A 20,179-nucleotide genomic window follows, 5' to 3' on the forward strand; every position below is an offset into this window, starting at 1 on the left:
ACTCCGCCTCAAAAAAAAAAAAAAAAGAAAAAAAAGAAAATGTCAGTAGTACCACCAGAGTTCTCACGCTCCAACTATAATAATCTATTTAACCCTTCACTTTCCGTTTCTGCCTGCTACTCCGTCACAATGACTATCAATTTGTCTTATCTATCTCCACTCAAGAAGCTATTTTGGAAGATATTTATGAATAAGTTGAGAAGAAGAAACTACTGTTGAGAAGAAGAAACTAGTGTTACAGGTCTTTTAAAATTTGTCTAAATACAAATTTTTAAAAGTTTTCAGTAAAGACTGGGAAGTCCCCAACTCAAAAAAAAAAAAAAAAGTTAAAAAAAAAGTAAAAAAAAAAAAATTTTGACACAAAAGAGAAGAAACTTTGAAGGACAGTATTTTCCCAACTCGGCCTTGAAGAACCTCACTAACCCAACACAACAAAGAACCCTTTGTAACCATGTGCCAGTTAAGATACACACTTTGGGTGCCTGACCTCCCTTTATACAGAGCTCCACCTTAGTTGGGCCTTTGGGAATAAGGCCTGGAGGAGAAGAAAATAAATGATCTCCATGAAGGAAAGGAGACATCTGAGTCTAACTCAAACATATGAGAGAATGGATTTTCTCTCCTGATCAAAACATTCTGAATGACAACAAAAAAAGTAATGATGGCAAGGGGGTGTCATTCACCATCTCTTTATGTAAGTACATTTCCCTGTTCATAGATTCAGTCCCATTGGATCTGATGGCTGAAGGCCATCAGAGCTTCCAGTTGCCATTACTAACACAATGAAGAACCTTGATTGAAATAGCTATAGTCATTTTTGTTAACCCTTATGTGAATTCCAGTAATAAATAGCAATAAAATTATGAAAATAAAAATTCCTTTGCATAAGAATTTTTGGAGCTACCAAATGGGGAGCTAGGGCACATATGTCCTACTTTTTAGGGAGCTTTGCAGAGAAATGTACCAGTTGAGAGAGAAGATGGTAGCAAGTATCAAAGGAAAAAGAAATAGGTTGAGCCCCTGCGGCCTACGAAAAGAAATGAGGACAAGAACAAAAGGCACCAATCAAGGTCTCAGAAAGACCCTGCGAGTGAACCCCATTAGCCTCCCACAATTCATCCCACACACTCTGGCTCCAGAGGGACCTGTCAAAAATACAAATGTGATCCAGTTTTCGCTTGCTTCCAATTTCGTGGGTACTCTTCACCCACAGGATGAGTACTGGGTTTCCCAATTCAGTGGCAGCACTCCTACAGAGAAGAGCTCTCACAGAGCTCTTCAAGGATGCAGCTCTCACAAATTTATTTCTCACAGTCATAGTGAAAGATGTGTCTAGAGGGCAGAACTTTCACTGACAAATAATAAATAGAAGCCCACTCAAACTAGATGAAGAAGGGGATTTACTGGCTCACGTAATTGGAACGGACAGAAATACAAACAGCTTTCAGCACATCTACACCCAGGGACAGAATGTTGTCAGAACTCTTGAACTACCTCTCTGACCTCATGGACAGGGAAATAACCTTTAAATAGCTCTGCAATCACATCTTTATAGTTTGCAGCCCAAAAGGAGAGGCTATTTCTCCATCCTTACTTTTTATATTCTAGACAAGGATTCTGGCCAGTCCAGTGTGAGTCACATGCTCTACTCCTGTGGCAAAGAAGGCAAGACATTGTGATAGGACAGCTCCACCAGAGCCCTATAGAGTCATACAGCCACATACGGCAAGAGGGAGCAGTTATTCAAAGGAAAGGGGAAGGTGTTACTAAAAGACCACCACCAAGAAGGAACACAAAAAAAGTATGTCCACCACATCAAGCAAATATGACCTGATTGCTGCCCAGAAAACCTCAGGCTTGAGGACAAAGGATGCTGACTCCAGCTAGAAGTTGTGCCCTCCCCAATACTACTCTCCACGGTAGCTCCAAATTTTTCCAGTAGGCAGAAGTTGGGGCAGAGCTTTTAGCTCTGCGAGAAAGAAACTCATTCTACTGCCAAGAAAGTCAACAGAATGAAAACCATGAGATTAACTGGTCCTATCTTTAACCTACTATTTCTGTCCTGTAGGATGTGAACAGACCCACAATAAGGGTGGGCCATTCAGGGAGCTGCCTAGAACTGAAAGATCACTTGAAACGTAAGGACACCGAAAAAGTACTATTTTCTAGGGTTTCTTTCAAGGGATACAAAAGTTGCTTCTCTATATCCTGTAAGCCCCTAGGGAATAATCACAGGTAACACTGATATGGCAAAATGGAGTATATGGCTAGGATTTCCCAAGAGGGGTGCAGATTCCCTCTGGTCTGGAAAGCAACCAGCTTCATATTCCTGCACAAAAAAATGGACACACATGTTCATACCACTGCTTTTGTCTACTGTGGTTCTAGACTCTTGCCCATTAGTAAGCACCTATGAAAGCAAGGAAAGCTTCTCCCCTCCCTCAAGTAGGAATACTCAAGAAGGGTATGGGCCCAACTTCCTTAAGACAGAATAGAATAGCTATAATGTGCATATAGGCCTTGCAGCCAGAATGCCAGAGTTCATGTTCCTGGCTTTTCCACTCAAGTTGCATGGCAATGGACAATGTACTTTTCCTTGTACTTCCATCTTCCAGTTTATAAAAATGGAGACAGGATCACGAGGTCAGGAGATCGAGACCATCCTGGCTAACACGGTGAAACCCCGTCCCTACTAAGAAATACAAAAAACTAGCCGGGTGAGGTGGCGGGCACCTGTAGTCCCAGCTACTCGGGAGGCTGAGGCAGGAGAATGGCGTGAACCCAGGGGGGCGGAGCTTGCAGTGAGCTGAGATCCGGCCACTGCACTCCAGCCTGGGCGACAGAGCGAGACTCCCTCTCAAAAAAAAAAAAATGAAGACAATAGGCCAGGCACAGTGGCTCACGCCTGTAATCACAGAGCTTTGGGAGGCCAAGGCGGGTGGATCACTTGAGGTCAGGGACCATCTCGGCCAATATGGTGAAACCCTGTCTCTACCAAAAATACAAAAATAGTCGGGCTTGGTGGTGCATGCCTATAATTCCAGAAGAATGGCTTGAACTTGGGAGGAGGAGGTTGCAGGGAGCTGAGATGGTGCCACTGCACTCCAGCCTGGACGACAGAGCAAGACTTCATCTCAAAAATAAAAGGGGTGGGGTGTGGAGGAGGGACAATAGTTAACAATTAAATGACTTCATAAATGTAAGGTGCTTAGAACAGTGTTTGTGAAAACCGCAGGCTTGAGAACAAAGGATGTTCAATGAATAAATGAACATTGAATGTTCAATGAATGTTTGCTATTTTTATATATGTTGCTCTCATATGACTGTATGTCATCCTGTATAGGGCTTCATCCTAATTTTGGTTAGTGAAAAATCCTCAGGCCAAGCGTGGTGGCTCGCGCCTGTAATCTCAGCACTTTGGAATGCTGAGGCAGGTGGATCACTTGAGCCCATGAGTTGCAGATCCACCTGAGCAACATGGTGAAATCCTGTCTCTACAAAAAAAAGAAAAAAAATTAGCTATCTCAGCTCACTGCAACCTCCACCTCCCAGGCTCAAGTGATTCTCAAACCTCAGACTCTCTAGCAGCTGGGACTACTAGGTGGCATATGCCACTGCACCAGGCTAATTTTTGTGTTTTTAAGTAGAGATGGGGTTTCACTATGGTGGCCACACTGGTCTCAAACTCTTGGCCTCAAGTGTTCTACCCGCCTGGGCCTCCCAAAGTGCTGGGATTACAGGTATGAGCCACCGTGCAAGGCCAAGGATCCAGACCCTTTCTTTGCTCTTTGCTATTCTCAGTGAACCAACTTTTAGTCATGATTACAAGTTGACTATCATTGCTTTGAACATCACACTCTACAGTGTACCAAGCAGGAAGAAAAGGAATGGAGGACAAAAAAAAAAAAAAAAAAAAAAGAGCCTTCTTTCCAGAGATTAACTCACATACACACAGTCTTAATCAGGAAAGACAATCTTTCCAGAATTCTCCTACAGACTTTCTCTTACAGTTTACTGGCCAGAGCTAGGTCATATGGCTATCCACAGACTAATGACTGGAAAAGAAAAATGGAGTTAAAGTGACTGGTTTAATCATAACTTATCCCCTGGGACTGAGGTGAGACCTACTGAGAGGGCCTTCCTTAACAAGAAGTGAGGGTATATGTTGGGTAGGCAACCAAGAGTTTCTGTAGCATTCTCTATACTACCACTACCTACTTGTGCACCATTTTCACTTTATACTCAAGCCATACTTAGCTTCTTGAGATTCCCAAATACATTTCACACTTACAATTCTGATTATACTACTCTTTATGCCTAGAATCCCACACCTTTCCCCCTTGTTCTTCATGGCTGTTAATTATGTAGAAAATCTTTCCAATACTTTGACCTCTCAATTGAAGAATTTCTTGTTTTTTTTTTTTTTTTGTTGTTGTTGTTGTTGTTGGTTTGTTTGTTTGAGACAGAATCTCGCTCTGTCACCCAGGTTGGAGTGCAGTGGCACAATCCCAGCTCACTGCAACCTCTGCCTCCCAAGTTCAAGGGATTTTCGTGCCTCAGCCTCCTGAGTAGCCGGGATTACAGGCACATGCCACCTCACCTGGCTAATTTTTGTATTTTTAGTAGAGACGGGGTTTCACCATTGGCCAGGCTGGTCTTGAATTCCTTACCTCAAGTGATCTGCCCGCCTCAGCTTCCCGAAGTGTTGGGATTATAGGCGTGAGCCACTGCACTGGGCCAATTTCCTCTATTCTAATAATCTAACCCTCCACCCAATTCAGCCTCTTATTTCATGGTCACATTCAAGATATACCATTACTTGCATCTCATCCACAATGTCAATTTCCTGTAGCTTCAACTAAAGGGCAGTTTAAGTTGCCTTGCTTATGAAGCAATTCCCAGTGTCTACATTAAATTCATACATGGTATCTCCAGGAATGAATTCTCCAACCCTACTATTTGGTTCAGTGAACCAAAGGATAAAAGTAAAAACTTCAATTTCCAGCACTCAAACTGCTAGAGTTCTTCCTGTTTCCATCACTATCTTAATCTCCTTAATCTGACGGACAAGAATTCCAGAGATGCTATTTATCACTACTATTTTTCCCATCTTTCCTTTCCCTGTATTTTCTATTACCTGCAGTCTCTGAATTAGTATAGAAAAATGAGAGAGAACACTAAATCACTCTTTTGGCTACCTGAAAAAGCAGTACCCCTAGAGCAGAAAGATAACAGTGCACATTTCTGGCATGGTACAGATTATGGATCTCTGAGTCAGAAGCCAGTGGAAGGACCAAAGCAGCTTCTTCTCTCTTCTTTAGCAATTCTGATTCATAAGGTAAAGGCTGGGCATGCTGAGACAGTTTTTCTAATTCAGCCATCTCCATCTTAACCAATAGAAACTGTGTCCGGATTCTGGAAGTTAGTTTTTGATTTTTTGCGTTTGTTTTTGAGATGGAGTCTCGCTCTGTTGCCCAAGCTGGAGTGCAGTGGCGTGATCTCAGCTCGCTGCCACCTCCCCCTCCCGGGTTCAAGCAATTCTCCTGCCTCAGCCTCCTGAGTAGCTGGGATTACAGGAATGTGCCACCATGCCCGGCTAATTTTTGTATTTTTAGTAGAGACAGGGTTTCACCATGTTGTCCAGGCTGGTCTCGAACTCCTGACCTTGTGTTCCGCCCGCCTCAGCCTCCCAAAGTGCCAGGATTACAGGCACTAGCCACCACACCTGGCCATTTTTGGGTTTTTTTGGTCTTAAGAAGTTCTTCGCTACTTAACTGGGGGCTAGTAGCCAGATACCATTTTTAAAACACAATTGTTCAGCTGTTTCTTAAGCTAAAAACTTCAGTAAAAATAGTTTTAGATATTTTGCAAAAAGCCATTTTAGAATATTCTAAAAAGCATTCTGTTTCTTCCTGTATGAAAAAAGTAAATAAATTAGATGGGGGGAAATGTATTTTAAACTCCTTCACACATATGCAAAGAAGGAGCCATGGGAAATGAGGAACAAAAATAAAAATATCCTTGGATAAAATCCACATGTACAGAAGATGATTCAAGAGGTTATAAATAACTCATATGAGGTAAAGCAAACATGTAATATTTATATATCATTCTCTGAAGAGCATATTTTATTAATTTTCAAGGTTCCTCAGCATATTAATAAATACAAACTTGATATATATTATCAACAAGTCTGACTGTTGTGCCCAAAGAAAACCCAAATTATTTTAAGGTGAGTTTGCTTCTTTTTCATCTGATTCATCATCCATAACCTAAAACCAAAAAAGAAAGACAATTTAAGAATTAAGAAAATGATTAGATTTTGCTGTTTTCCTGATTTTAATATTACTTCTTTACCTGATATACTCTGTAACGATGCATCACAAGCCAGTAAGAATAAATCTATTAACAGCCCCAAAGAACAAGGTTTGAATCATAACCTGGTATCCTAAAAACATAAAAGCAAACTAAATATTTGGAAATTAATTAAAGCATTGATCACTTCTCCTTATCTCAAAGAGGCTACCCACAGCAGAGTTCCAGCTGGGCAGAAAAGACTACAAATAATTAACTGGAACCAGGCATGGTGGCTCACACCTGTAATCCCAGCACTTTGGGAAGCCAAGGCAGGTGGATCACGAGGTCAGGAGATGGAGACCATCCTGGCTAACACGGTGAAACCCCGTCTCTACTAAAAATACAAAAAATTAGCCGGGCATGGTAGCAGGCACCTGTAGTCCAAGCTACTAAGGAGGCTGAGGCAGGAGAATGGCATGAACCGGGGAGGTGGAGATTGCAGTGAGCTGAGATCATGCCACTGCACTCCAGCCTGGTGAAAGAGTGAGACTCTGTCTCAAAAAAAAAAAAATAAAAAAAAAAATTAACTGGTATTCTCTAGCCATAAGACTAATGTAATTGACTTTTTCTTTTTTTCAAAACCATCTTATTTACTTAAATATATTCTGTGAAACTACACCAAACTGTTGTTATAAAAACATTTATTTTTATTAAAATGAATCCCCAAGGAAAGTAAAAAACAAAACAAAACAAAAAACTCCACCATATTAGGAACTAATTATTTTAGTCTTACTCAGATGAAACGTCATTTTAAACCTCAGGAAAATGTTACAACAGCTATTATCTTTCCATGAGTTAATGTATTACTAAGATAACAAACTAACTCCATTGGAGAAGGAAAAAGTTACATAAACCTAAGAATGCTTTTTCCTCCTTGCCACACCTACTACAATTAGATGCCAATTCAAGTTTCTAATCTGAAGGCCAATTCATCACCCCACCCTGGACAAATGAATAAAAATATTTCTCAGTCAATCCACCAAAGTATCAACTAATGTAATTTTTTAAGGCATACAGATGATAATGGAACAAAATAAGGTAAAAAAGAAAAAAATTATAGGCCAGGCACGGTGGCTCACGCCTGTAATCCCAGCACTTTGGGAGGCTGAGGCGGGCGGATCACCTGAGGTCAAGAGTTCAAGACCAGCTGGTCAACATGGTGAAACCCCCGTTTCTACTAAAAATACGAAAATTAGCCGGGCGTGGTGGCGCATGCCTGTAATCCTAGCTACCGGGGAGGCTAAGGCAGGAGAATCATTTGAACTCGGGAAGTGGAGGCTGCAGTGAGCCAAGATCACACCATTGTACTCCAGCCTGGGCAACGAGTGAAACTACGTCTCAAAAAAAAAAAAAAAAAAATCTAGATTCTGGCTCTGATCTGAGAAAATCAATAGAAAAAGAATTCTTTCATAGGATATCTTTTCAGTTGAGTAAAAATTGGTATTTATTTCCAAGAAATTAACATTTTACATCCAATGTCAACAATACCCAATCCAAAAAATTTTGTCAAACAACTCATATTTTAGGCAGAATTATTCCTTAATTTGGAATAATATTCCCAAATACTTAATACAAAACATGTATAGGACATTTGTAAGGCACACAGCTACTTGTTGCAGAGGAATACAAAGACTTGGATATGATTTCAAGTCTCTTAGGGAGCTTCCACGTAAACATAAAGCTAAAACAGATACAGAAAGCCACATAAATATAAAGCCAAAACAGAAGCTTTGGACCTGTCAAAAAGAACTTAATTCCAAGTGGGGGACTGATAAAAACTTCAAAGAGGAGATGGCATGTACTGGACCAAAACGATGGTGTGGAAGCTAAAGCAACTCCATTTTGGATGCTAATCTGCCACATTGACTAACCTCAGTTCTAGGAATGCCTCTGAGATTTCTATTTAATTCTGCCTTTAGGTAAAAATAACCTTGATGTTATCCTAAACAACACATACTTAGCATAAATCTTGCCTTTAAGCAAATTATAGGCTATTAGGCAAATAGCATTCTTGCCTTTTCCAGAAGGGCTGACTCCAATTGTCCTACACATATCTTCTGAAGCATGTGTACCCATTTCTCCTAGGCTATATAAGCCCTGAGTCTAGGGGGTAACAATGCAGGGATCCATCATCTTGCAGCTGCCCAATAAATGGCTTCTGTTCCTCAGTCCCTATTAAATGTTTCTTTCTGACCAACTGGATTTGTCAGCCTCTTTCTTCAGCCTCTCATCAGCTCCCTAAGACTTTGGGGATAGGTCTATATAGACCTGCTCACTGTGGAACAGATGAATTTTAATACTACCCAAGGATAAGTGATTCCCAATGGAGCCCTTAAGGGCACAGAATTACCTGAGGTGGTCAGGCGTGGTGGCTCATGCCTGTAATCCTAGCACTCTGGGAGGCTGAGGCGGGCAAATTGCCTGAGCTCAGGAGTTCAAAACCAGCCTGGGCAACATGGTGAAATCCTGTCTCTACTAAAATACAAAATACAAAAAATGGTGGCATGTGCCTGTAATCCCAGCTACTCATGAGGCTGAAGGATGGGAACTGCTTCAACCTGGGAGGTGGAGGCTGCAGTGAGCCGAGACAGCATACTCCAGCCTGGGCAACAGAACAAGATTCTGTCTCAAAAAAAAAAAAAAAAAAAAAAGAATGAATTTGAAATTCTGTGGGTCGGAAATTTCTAATTTCCACACATCCCTTCACTCCTTGATAATCTCTCTCCATAAGGCCATGATTTTTGGTTGAGAATTACTGTCAACCATTATTAGAGTCATTATTAGAGTCATTATTACTGATGACAAGCTGCTGTGTTATACTTCTTAGGTAAGTTGGCAAAAAAAAAATGTTGATATTGTGTTATACATAAAGCTTTAGAATTCTATTCAGTATAATGACAAACTATGATTTCTAATGGGCTTCTTGCTTGCATATTTAAGAATACGTAGATTAGGCCAGTTGTGTTAATCCTTAATCCCAGCATTTTGGGAGGATCCTGAGGCCAGGAATTCAAGACCAGCTTGGGCAACATAGCAAAACTCCTCTCTCTACCAAAAAAAAAAACTGGTAAATATGATGTGGTAGAGTTCTTCCACTAAAGATTTCTAAATCTCATCTATAAAACACTGTGTTACATGTTAAACCTTTTTCGTAATTTTTGTGCAATCAGGGCAGCAATATGCCCTCTGAGTCTCTTGTGGCCTTGTGTGCAAAACGGGAATGACTTAATGCACTGTGTTATTAGAAAATGAAATGAGCAAAACGCCTGGCACATAGTAGGTTCTCATAACACTAAAGTTACTTCTTTTTCTTTTTTTTTTTTTGAGATGGAGTTTTGCTCTTGTTGCCCAGGCTGGAGTGCAATGGCGTGATCTCGACTCACCACAACCTCTGCCTCCAGGGTTCAAGAAATTTTCCTGCCTCAGCCTCCCAAGTAGTTGGGATTACAGGCATGCACCACCATGCCCAGCTTGTTTTGTATTTTTAGTAGAGAAAGGGTTTTCTCCATGTTGGTCAGGCTGGTCTGGAACTCCCGACCTCAGGTGATCTGCCCACCTCAGCCACCCAAAGTGCTGGGATTACAGGTGTGAGCCACTGTGCCCGGCCTAAAGTTACTTCTAAAATAAGAGACTTCAAGTCTGATAAAAATTGCAACACAAAAATCTAGCCCTTGAAGAAAAAGCTAGGTCATGAACTTCTTTTCAAATACTTGCCTTAACATCTATTTCCAGCCTTTGTATCTACAAAGAAAAAGAAAAAAATGAAAAAAAATCTAGACCTGTCATATAATATTGGCATACCTGTTCTACGCCTTCTACCTCTGGAATATAAAACTGCAGCATGTTCTGAATTCCATTTTTCAGAGTAATGATTGAACTAGGACAGCTAGTACAAGAACCCTGGAGTTTCAGCTGTACGATGCCATCTTCAAAGCCTTTGTAGATTACATCCCCTCCATCTTCCTGCACAGTTGGCCTGTGAGATCAAAGAATATTTATGATATATTCTTTAAAATGCCAAGTTTTCATTGAAAAAATTTAATACAGCTCAGAGCTTACACTTTATATTAGTAAAATTCACAAAGTTGAAGCTACTTTTATAATAGAGAATAATAACTGTGGCTAAGTTTTATTTATAATTAATTTTTTTAAAATCTCAGGTAAAATACCAAAATTAACTCATACAAATATTTCCTCCACTTACCACATTTGATCTTGCTTACTAATATCTTTTTAAGGCTGGGCATGGTGGCTCACACCTATAATCGCAGCAATTTGAGAGGCCAAGGTAGGAGGACTGCTTGAACCCAGGAGTTGGAAGCTGCAGTGAGCTATTATCAAACCACTGCACCCCAGCCTGGGTGACACAGCGAGACCCCATCTCTAAAGAAAACTTGTTTAAATAAAACAATATTTTAAAGCACTTAAGATTTCAAATTGCCTAATAATTATTGTGATTACCTAAAACATACTCAGTCACTTGTTTTGAGTGAAGGAAAAGGGAGACTGTCACATGCTGGCTTAATTTTCAGGTAAACTTTTCATTGAAATACAACATCAACACAGAAAAATGCTTAAATCCTGTATGTACAGTTCACTAAGGTTTCACAAAGTGAACACACATTTATAACCACCCAAACCAAGAAACAACACCACACCTCCAGAAGTCCCCTTTGGGCTTCCTTCCAATCACTCCCCACAACCAAAATGCAGCCATTATCCTAATTTGTATCACCACTGATGAGTTTTGCCAGTCTCTGAACTTTATAATTTACAAATATAAATTTTATTTATAAATCACGTAGAACTACCCTTTTTTATCTGGCTTCCTGTGCTCTTTGTGAGATTCATCTATGTTGCTGAGTATAGTACTAGGTCATTTACTCTCACTGTTGCATAGTATTCCATTAAGCACATATATCAGAATTTATTTATCCATTCTACTGTTGATAGACATTTAGGTTAACACTAGGTTTTGGCTTTTACAAATAGTACAGTTATAAAGATTCTTAGAAGGCCGGGCACGGTGGCTCACGCCTGTAATCCCAGCACTTTGGGAGGCCGAGGCAGGCGGATCACAAGGTCAGGAGATCAAGACCACGGTGAAGCCCCGTCTCTACTAAAAATACAAAAAAAAATTAGCCGGGTGCGGTGGCGGGCGCCTGTAGTCCCAGCTACTCAGGAGGCTGAGGCAGGAGAATGGCGTGAACCCAAGAAGCGGAGCTTGCAGTGAGCCAAGATTGCGCCACTGCACTCCAGCCTGGGTGACAGAGCGAGACTCCGTCTCAAAAAAAAAAAAAAAAAAAGAGATTCTTAGAAATGTCTTTTGGTATGCATATATATTACTACTGGGAATATACCTGAAAGTGAAATTGCTGAATGAAGAGTATGAATATGTTGAGATTTAATAAATACTGCCATATAGTTTTCCAGTTATATAAACTTACAGTTCCACCAGCAGTATATGAGAGTTTCTGTTGCTCCACATCCTCACCAACAATTGGTGGTGTCAGTCTTAATAGTTTTAACTATTCTACTGGATTTGTACTAATATTTAATTGTGGTTTGAATATTCATAATAACTAATGAGGTTAAGCACTTTTTCACGTTTAGTGGCTACTTGATTATTTTTTTTCCTTTTTTTTTTCCGGAGACAGAGTCTCACTCTCTTGCCCAGGCTGCAGTGGAGTAGCACAATCTCAGCTCACTGCAACCTCTGCCTCCCAGGTACAGGTGATTCTCCTGCATCAGCTTCCCAGATAGCTGGGATTACAGGCATGCACCAATACCCCCGGCTAATTTTTTTTGTATTTTGAGTAGAGATGGGGTTTCACCATGTTGGCCATCTTGAACTCCTGACGTCAGGTGATCCGCTCACCTAGGCCTCCTAAAGTGCTGGGATTATGGGTGTGAGCCACCATGCCCAGTCGCTATTCAATTATCTTTTGCAAAGTACTTGCTGCAGTCTCTGATTGTTTTTCTTACCAATTTGTACAAGTTATTTATATATTCTGTCATATAAACACTGTAAATATCTTCTAATCTGTACCTTGCCTTTTGACTGCAAATGGCACTTTTTAACCGTCTCGCTTTGTCACACAGGCTGCAATACAGTGGCATGATCACAGCCCACTCAATGCTATCTAAAACTCCTAGACTCGAGGGAGCCTCCCCTGCCTCAGCCTCTTAAGTAGCTGGAATTACAGGCATAAGCCACTGTGCCCAGCCAATGGCATCTTCTGATGAAGAGAGAGTCACAATTTTACTGCAGTCCAATTTATATGTATTTTCCTTGACTTTTATCTGATTTTTTTTTTTTTTTTTTTGAGATGGAGTTTCGCTCTTGTTGCCCAGGCTGGAGTGCAATGGCGTGATCTCAGCTCACCACAACCTCTGCCTCCTGGGTTCAAGGGATTCTCCTGCCTCAGCCTCCCGAGTAGCTGGGATTACAGGCGCCCACTACCATGCCTGGCTAATTTTTTATGTTTTTAGTAGAGACAAGATTTCTCCATGTTAGTCAGGGTGGTCTCAAACTCCCAACCTCAGGAATCCACTTGCCTCAGCCTCTCAAAGTGCTGGTATTACAGGTGTAAGCCACTGCGCCCGGTCTTTATCTGATTTCTTGTGTCCCGTTGGGGAAAAAAAAATTGCCTGCCCAAAGGTCATACAAATACTCTCTTTCTTTACTTTTCTCTTCTCTTTTATTTTCTTTTCCCCTCCCTCCCTCCCTCCTTACTGCCTTTCTTCCTCCCTCTCTCTCTTTCTCTTTCTCTTTCTTTTGTTGTAGAGATGGGGTCTCACTATGTTGCCCAGGCTGGTCTCAAATTCCTGGGCTCAAGCAATCTACCACCTCGGCCTCCCAAAATGCTAGGATTATAGGCATAAGCCACCATGCCTGGCCCCTGTATTTCTTCTAAGCAGTATATAGTTAGTTTTGTTTTTTCACATCCAATTTGACAATCTTACTTTTGTACATCAAACCATTGTCATTTAAATGCCAATACTTTTGAGTTTATATTACCATTTGCTGTTTCCTATTTTACATCATTTTGGATTGATGAAGTACAGCTAATTTTTTAATTTTTTGTAGAGACCAGGTCTCACTATGTTGCCAGGGTTGTCTCTAACTTCTGAGCTCAAGCAATCCTCCTACCTCAGCCTCCCAAAGTGCTGGGATTATAGGCGTGAGCACCATGCCCATGCCCACCATCTTATCCTTCTTTCCTATATCTTCTATTCTCTTCTCTCCCTGTGCTTCAGGCTGAATATTTTCTAATGACTTAAATTCCAGTATACTAATCTTCTCTTCAACTATGTCCAATCTAATGTTAACCTAATCTAGTAAGTTCTTAAGTTCAGTCATTATAATTTTAGTTCCAGGGTTACTAATTCTTTTTTTTTTTTTTTAAATGGGGTCTCACTCTGTCACCCAGGCTGGAGTGCAGTGGCATGATCTCGGCTCACCGCAAGCTCCACCTCCCAGGTTCACACCATTCTCCTGCCTCAGCCTCCTGAGTAGCTGGGACTACAGGCACCCGCCACCACGCCTGGCTAATTTTTTGTATTTTTAGTGGAGACGGGGTTTCACTGCGTTAGCCAGGATGGTCTCGATCTCCTGACCTCGTGATCCACCCACCTCGGCCTTCCAAAGTGCTGGGATTACAGGCGTGAGCCACTGCGCCCGACCACTAATTCTTTTTTTTTTTATAGATTCCAGTTCTCTAATGAAATTCTTCATCTTGCTATTTTTTAATCATAGTTTTTTAAACACCATGATAACTCCAATATCTAGGTTACCTATGAATCTGTTTTACTTTCCCTTGGTTTAGTTTCTAGATATGCCTAGCAATATCTAACTGAATTATGAACACTGTGTATGAAACACTGAAGTGACCTCGGATTATATTTCATCAGAAAGGATTCACCTGGTTGGGTGCTGTGACTCACTCCTATAATCCCAGCACTTTGGGAGGCTGAGGCAGATGGATCACCTGAGCGCAGGAGTTTGAGACCAGCCTGGGGAACACAGGGAAACCCCATCTCTACAAAAAATACAAAAATTAGCTGGGCATGGTGGCACATACCTGTAGTTCCAGCTACTCAGATGGCCAAGGTGTGAGGATCACTAGAGACTGGGAAGCTGAGGATGCAAGGAGCCATGAGCATGCCACTGCACTCCAGCCTGGGCAGGAAAGCGAGACCCTATCTTAAAAAATAATAATAATAATGGTAATAAAAGGATTCATCTTACGTTTTGTCAATAGCTCATCTACTCTGGAATTAAACTGACTTAATACTGGCCTACAGTGTTGTAAGCTTACTATACCTCTGATATGCCTTCATTTCAAGAGTATAGTTCTCTGGGGAGCCTAATCACCAAGAGCTTAGAATTTTTTTTTTTTGAGACTGTCTCGCTCTGTTGCCCAGGCTGGAGTACAATGGTGCAGTCTTGACTCACTGCAACCTCTGCCTTTGTTTGCAGTTCAAGTGATTCTCCTGCCTCAGCTACTGGAGTAGCTGGGATTTTTCATAGAGATGGAGTTTCACCATGTTGGCCAGGCTGGTCTCAAACTTCTTACCTCAAGTGATCCACCCACCTCAGCCTCCCAAAATGCTCAGATTACAGGCACAAGACACCACATCCAGCCAGGCTTGGATGTTTCTCAAGACCCAACCTCCTTGACAGAGTCTAAACTCCAATTTTTGTCCCCCACCCCAGCACCATAAGACTGTCAAAAGTCTGCTCTGCCTTCCAGCTACTTTTTTTAAAAAAAAAAAAAAAAACACTTCTTTAGCCTCTTTTACATAGCTACCGTAAGTAATTGCCTTATGGGGGAAAATCTGAGTGTTAGGATTACTTTTCTTTCTTTTTTAAGTAATTATTACTGTGTTTTGTTGTTGTTGTTGTTGTTGTTTTTTTTTTTGAGACAGAGTCTTACTGTATTGTGCCCAGGCTGGAGTGCAATGACACAATCTTGGCTCACTGCAACCTCCACCTCCCGGGTTCAAGTGATTCTCGTGCCTCAGCCTCGCAAGTAGCTGAGATCATAGGAGTGTGCCACCACACCTGGCTCATTTTTGTATTTTTAGTAGAGACACGGTTTTGCCATGTTGGCCAGGCTGGTCTTGGACTCCTGACCCCAGGTGATCCACCTGCCTCAGCCTCCCAGAGTGCTGGGATTACAGGCGTGAGCCACCCTGACCGGCCAATTAATTATTCTTTTTTTTTTTTTTTTTTTTGGCGGAGTCTCACTCTGTCATGTCACCCAGGCTGGTGTGCAGTAGCATGATCTCGGCTCACTGCAAGCTCAGCCTCCCAGGTTCACGCCCTTTTCCTGCCTCAGCCTCCTGAGTAGCTGGGACTACAGGCAACCACCACCACGCCCAGCTAATTTCTTGTATTTTTAGTAGAGATAGGGTTTCACCACGTTAGCCAGGATGGTCTCAATCACCTGATCTCATGATCCACCCATCTTGGCCTCCCAAAGTGCTGGGATTACAGGCGTGAACCATCGCGCCCAGCCTCCAATTAATTATTCTTAATTCAGAAAAATTATAGATATTTACATGTACAACATGATGTTTTGAAATATGTAGGCCACGTGTGGTGGCCCATGCCTGTAATCCCGGCACTTTGGGATGCCGAGGAGGGTAGATCACCTGTCAGGAGGTCGTGACCATCCTGGACAACATGGCAAAACCCTGTCTCTACTAAAACTACAAAAATTAGCTGGGTGTGGTGGTACATACCTGTAATCCCAGCTACTCAGGAGGCTGAGGCAGGAGAATCACTTGTACCCGGCAGGCAGAGGTTGCAGTGAGCCGAGATCATCCAGCACTCCAGCCTGGGTGACAGAGTAAGACTCGGTCTCAAAAAAAAAATCTGCATACACCACGGAATAACTAAATCAAGCTAATTAACATATACATTACCTCACATACCTGTTTTTTTGTGTCAAGAACTTAATAACTACTATCTTAGCAATTTTTTTTTTTTTGAGAAGGAGTTTTGCTCGTCACCCAGGCTGGAGTGCAATGGCGCAATCTTGGCTGACTGCAACCTCCGCCTCCTGGGTTCAAGCAACTCTCCTACCTCAGTCTCCCTAGTAGCTGGGATTACAGATGCCCACCACCACGCCTGGCTAATTTTTGTATTTTTGGAAGAGATGGGATTTCACCATGTTGGCCAGGCTGGTCTTGAACTCCTGACCTTGTGATCCAACCGCCCCGGCCTTCCAAAGTACTGGGATTACAGGCATGAGCCACCGCGCCAAGCCACAATTTTCAAGAATACATTGTTACTAACTATAGGCTTACTTGGCTGGGCGCTGTGGCTCACATCTGTAATCCCAGCACTTTGGGAGGTTGAGGTGGGTGGATCACAAGGTTAGGAGTTCAAGACCAGCCTGGCCAACATGGTGAAATCCCATCTCTTCCAAAAATACAAAAATTAGCTGGGCGTGGTGGCACGTGCCTGTAATCTCAGCTACTCAGGAGGCTGAATGTGAAGAACTGCTTGAACCTGGGAGGGCGAGGCTGTAGTGAACTGAGATTGCACTCCAGCCTGGGCGACAGAGCGAGACTCTGTCTTAAAATAAAAAAAACTATCTCAAGAACAGAAAACCAAACACTGCATGTTCTCACTCATAGGTGGGAATTGAACAATGAGAACTCTTGGACACAGGAAGGGGAACATCATACACCGGGATCTGTTGTAGGGTTGGGGGAGGGGGAAGGGATACCATCAGGAGATATACCTAATGTAAATGACGAGTTGATGGGTGCAGCACACCAACATGGCACATGTATACATATGTAACAAACCTGCATGTTGTGCACATGTACCCTAGAACTTAAAGTATAAAAAAAAAAAAAAATAACTATAGGCTTACTTTTCTTAACTTCCCTACTCTCTAGGATTTTGGTCCTTGAAATCAAGATTTCACTGGTAACCCAGAATTTTAATTTTTGTCTTCCCATCTAAACAAATTTTCTGAAAGCCCAATGGTTTCTCCGATTCTTAGCAGCTGCCCTCTGCCCAGCTTCTTCTACCCTTGCTATGTAGCAAGGTACAGCAAATGCCTGAAGGGAAAACTCAGTGAGCTTCCCTTCTCTCCAGGATCTTGGCACCTCAAATCTTGCTTGCTTTGGCAGCTATCTAATGCTTTCAAACAAATTCTTTTTACTGTACTTTATCCAGCTTTTCTGGGAGTTCTCAGCATGACTATTGGTCTGTTACAAGCAAAAGTAGAAGCCTGCTGTTCTCCACTCATTTAAATTTATTCTGTATGGGCAATACACTGAAAATAGGTAGTCATTCTCTCTTCACAACCTTTCCAAACATTCAGTCTTTTTTTAATTTTTTTTTTTTTTTTTTTTGTATTTTTTTTTTAGTAGAGATGGGGTTTCACCGTGTTAGCCAGGATGGTCTTGATCTCCTGACCTCGTGATCCGCCCGTCTCGGCCTCCCAAAGTGCTGGGATTACAGGCTTGAGCCACCGCGCCCGGCCAATTCTTTTTAAGAAATTTGGTATTATAACAATATCGAATCTAAATTGAGACTGTGAAGAATACATTTCTTCATTGAATGTTTAAATACATTGGATGTTTTAAAATTTTGAGCAAATGTAGTGAAGATACAGGCTTTAAATTCGATTGTCATGGTTACCTGCTGTGGTTTACATTAACTTGCACTTACTTTGAAAATCTACTATAATCTCATGGCCAATTAAAACTGTACTGCTATAATGAAAAATGCCTCCAAAGCACTTGAATTCGGGTAGAGAGAGGAGCACATACCGTATTCTAGTATCTAACAATTCCTTAATCATTGCCACAACTTCATCATCTTCTTCAGATCCTAGAAATAATTACATATAAAAACATCAAGAGTAGAAATTTTATAGCCACGCAAGTACAAGTATTAAAACAGAAGGATTTTAACTAAATGGTTCATTAAAAACATAAAACTATAGAACATGTAACTTGGTACGGAGATATATTTTGGTAAATTGAAGAGAAAATCATTCATTTGATTCTCTGAAGAAAAATTAGGGAATACTGATCAACTCAACATTTGGTGATAAAGATGAGTACACTAAAACATCTTGATATACTAATGTTTGAAATTTTCAGCCAGTAAATACGCAGATGTTCTCTGTTCTCAAGGACTGAAAGTATCAGAGAAAAGAAACTGAATTTTGATGGAAACTTTGAGACAAAAAGGCACACCTACTTTGCAAGTTAAGTTACATCTTCAGTTTCTCAACTTACCGGTTTTCAAAATGCCAACCATACTAAATATAGATGTAAGCCTTCTGGAAATTTCTGAATTTTTTTTTTTTTTCTTCTTGAGACAGCGTTTCACTCTGTCGCCCTGTCAGGAGTGCAGTGGTGTGACCACAGCTCACTGCAGCCTCAACCTCCTGGGCTCAAGCAGTCCTGCCTCAGTCTCCCAAGTAGTCTGGGACCACAGGTGTGAGCCACCACACCCAGGCAATTTTTTTTATTTTCTGTAGAGATGGGGTCTCACCATGTTGCTGATATGGTTTGGCTGTGTCCCCAGTCAAATCTCATCTTGAACTGTAGTTCCCATAATCCCTATGTGTTGTGGGAGGGAGCTGGTAGGAGGTAATTGAATCATGGGGATGGTTACCCTCATGCTGTTCTCGTGAGAGTGAGTGAGTTCTCACAAGATCTGACGGTTTTATAAGGAACTTTTCTCCCTTTTGCTTGGCACTTCTCTTTGTTGCCACCACGTGAAGACTCACGTTTGCTTCCCCTTCCGCCATGACTGTAACTCTCCTAAGGCCTCCCCAGCTATGCTGAACTGTGAGCCAATTAAACCTCTTTCCTTTATAAATTACCCAGTCTCAGGTATGTCTTTATCAGCAGTGTGAGAACAGACTAATCCAGTTGCCCAAGATGATCTTCAACCCCTGGGCTCAAATGATCCTACTGTCTCGGTCCCCCAAAGTACTGAGATTCCAGGCATGAGCCATGCCTGGCCTCTGAAATGTTCTACACATCTTCTAAGCAAAAAGTTAGCCTTTGAGAAAACCAAAAATGTAGAGATTTCATATCACATTATAACAAACACTAGATTCTGGCAACCCCTAAAATTAAATTATATTGAGTTTTTTAAGAAAAGAAATAAAACATGGCTTATGCCTGTAATCCCAGCACTTTGGGAGGCTGAGGGAGGCACATCACTTGAGGTCAGAAGTTCCAGACCAGCCTGGCCAATATGGCAAAACCCTGTCTTTACTAAAAATACAAAAATTAGCCAGGTGTGGTGGTGGGTGCTTGTCATCCCAGCTACTCGGGAGGCTGACACGAGAATCACTTGAACCCAGATGGCAGAGATTGCAGTGAGCTAAGATTGTACCACTGTATTCTAGCCTGGCTGACAGAGCAAGACTCTATCTCAAACAAAAAAAAAGAAAAGAAAAATTTAAAAGGAAAAGAAAACACACAAAAGGTGGTTCCCGCTTATAATCCCAGCACTTTGGGAGGCTGAGGCAGGCAGACCACCTGAGGTCAGGAGTTCGAGACCAGACTGGCCAACATAGTGAAACCCTGTTTCTACTAAAAATACAAAAATTAGCTGGACGTGGTGGCATACATACACCTATAATCCCAGCAAGTTGGGAGGCTGAGGCAGGAGAATTGCTTGAACCCAGGAGGTGGAAGTTGCAGTGAGCCGAGATTGCACCACTGCACTCCAGCCTGGGCAACAGAGTGAGACTCCACCTCAAATAAATACATAAATACATAAATAAATAAATAAATAAATAAATAAATAAATAAATAAATAAATAAA

At 41.5% G+C, this 20,179-nt stretch overlaps 1 protein-coding gene across 9 annotated transcripts in view; it reads right to left on the reverse strand.

Moving 5' to 3' along the window:
* Positions 1 to 6,099: 6,099 nt before the first annotated feature.
* NFU1 (NFU1 iron-sulfur cluster scaffold) overlaps positions 6,100 to 20,179 on the reverse strand; it is a 43,421-nt gene continuing 29,341 nt past the window's right edge. For 7 of the 9 annotated variants that reach the window (XM_023224000.3, XM_023223999.3, XM_023223995.3 and 4 more), the window contains 3 exons: positions 18,157 to 18,217; positions 10,159 to 10,333; positions 6,100 to 6,272 (listed from right to left, as the gene is read on the reverse strand). In XM_023224000.3, coding sequence (XP_023079768.1) covers positions 6,228 to 6,272; positions 10,159 to 10,333; positions 18,157 to 18,217 — 281 coding nt within the window. In that variant the 3' untranslated portion in view covers positions 6,100 to 6,227. The remainder of the gene's footprint in view (positions 6,273 to 10,158; positions 10,334 to 18,156; positions 18,218 to 20,179) is intronic. The other 2 variants (XM_023223997.3, XM_023223998.3) reach the window with 2 other exon arrangements.

This window comes from Piliocolobus tephrosceles, chromosome 15 (genome assembly GCF_002776525.5).
Source record: "Piliocolobus tephrosceles isolate RC106 chromosome 15, ASM277652v3, whole genome shotgun sequence".
NCBI classification, from domain to species: Eukaryota; Metazoa; Chordata; class Mammalia; order Primates; family Cercopithecidae; genus Piliocolobus; species Piliocolobus tephrosceles.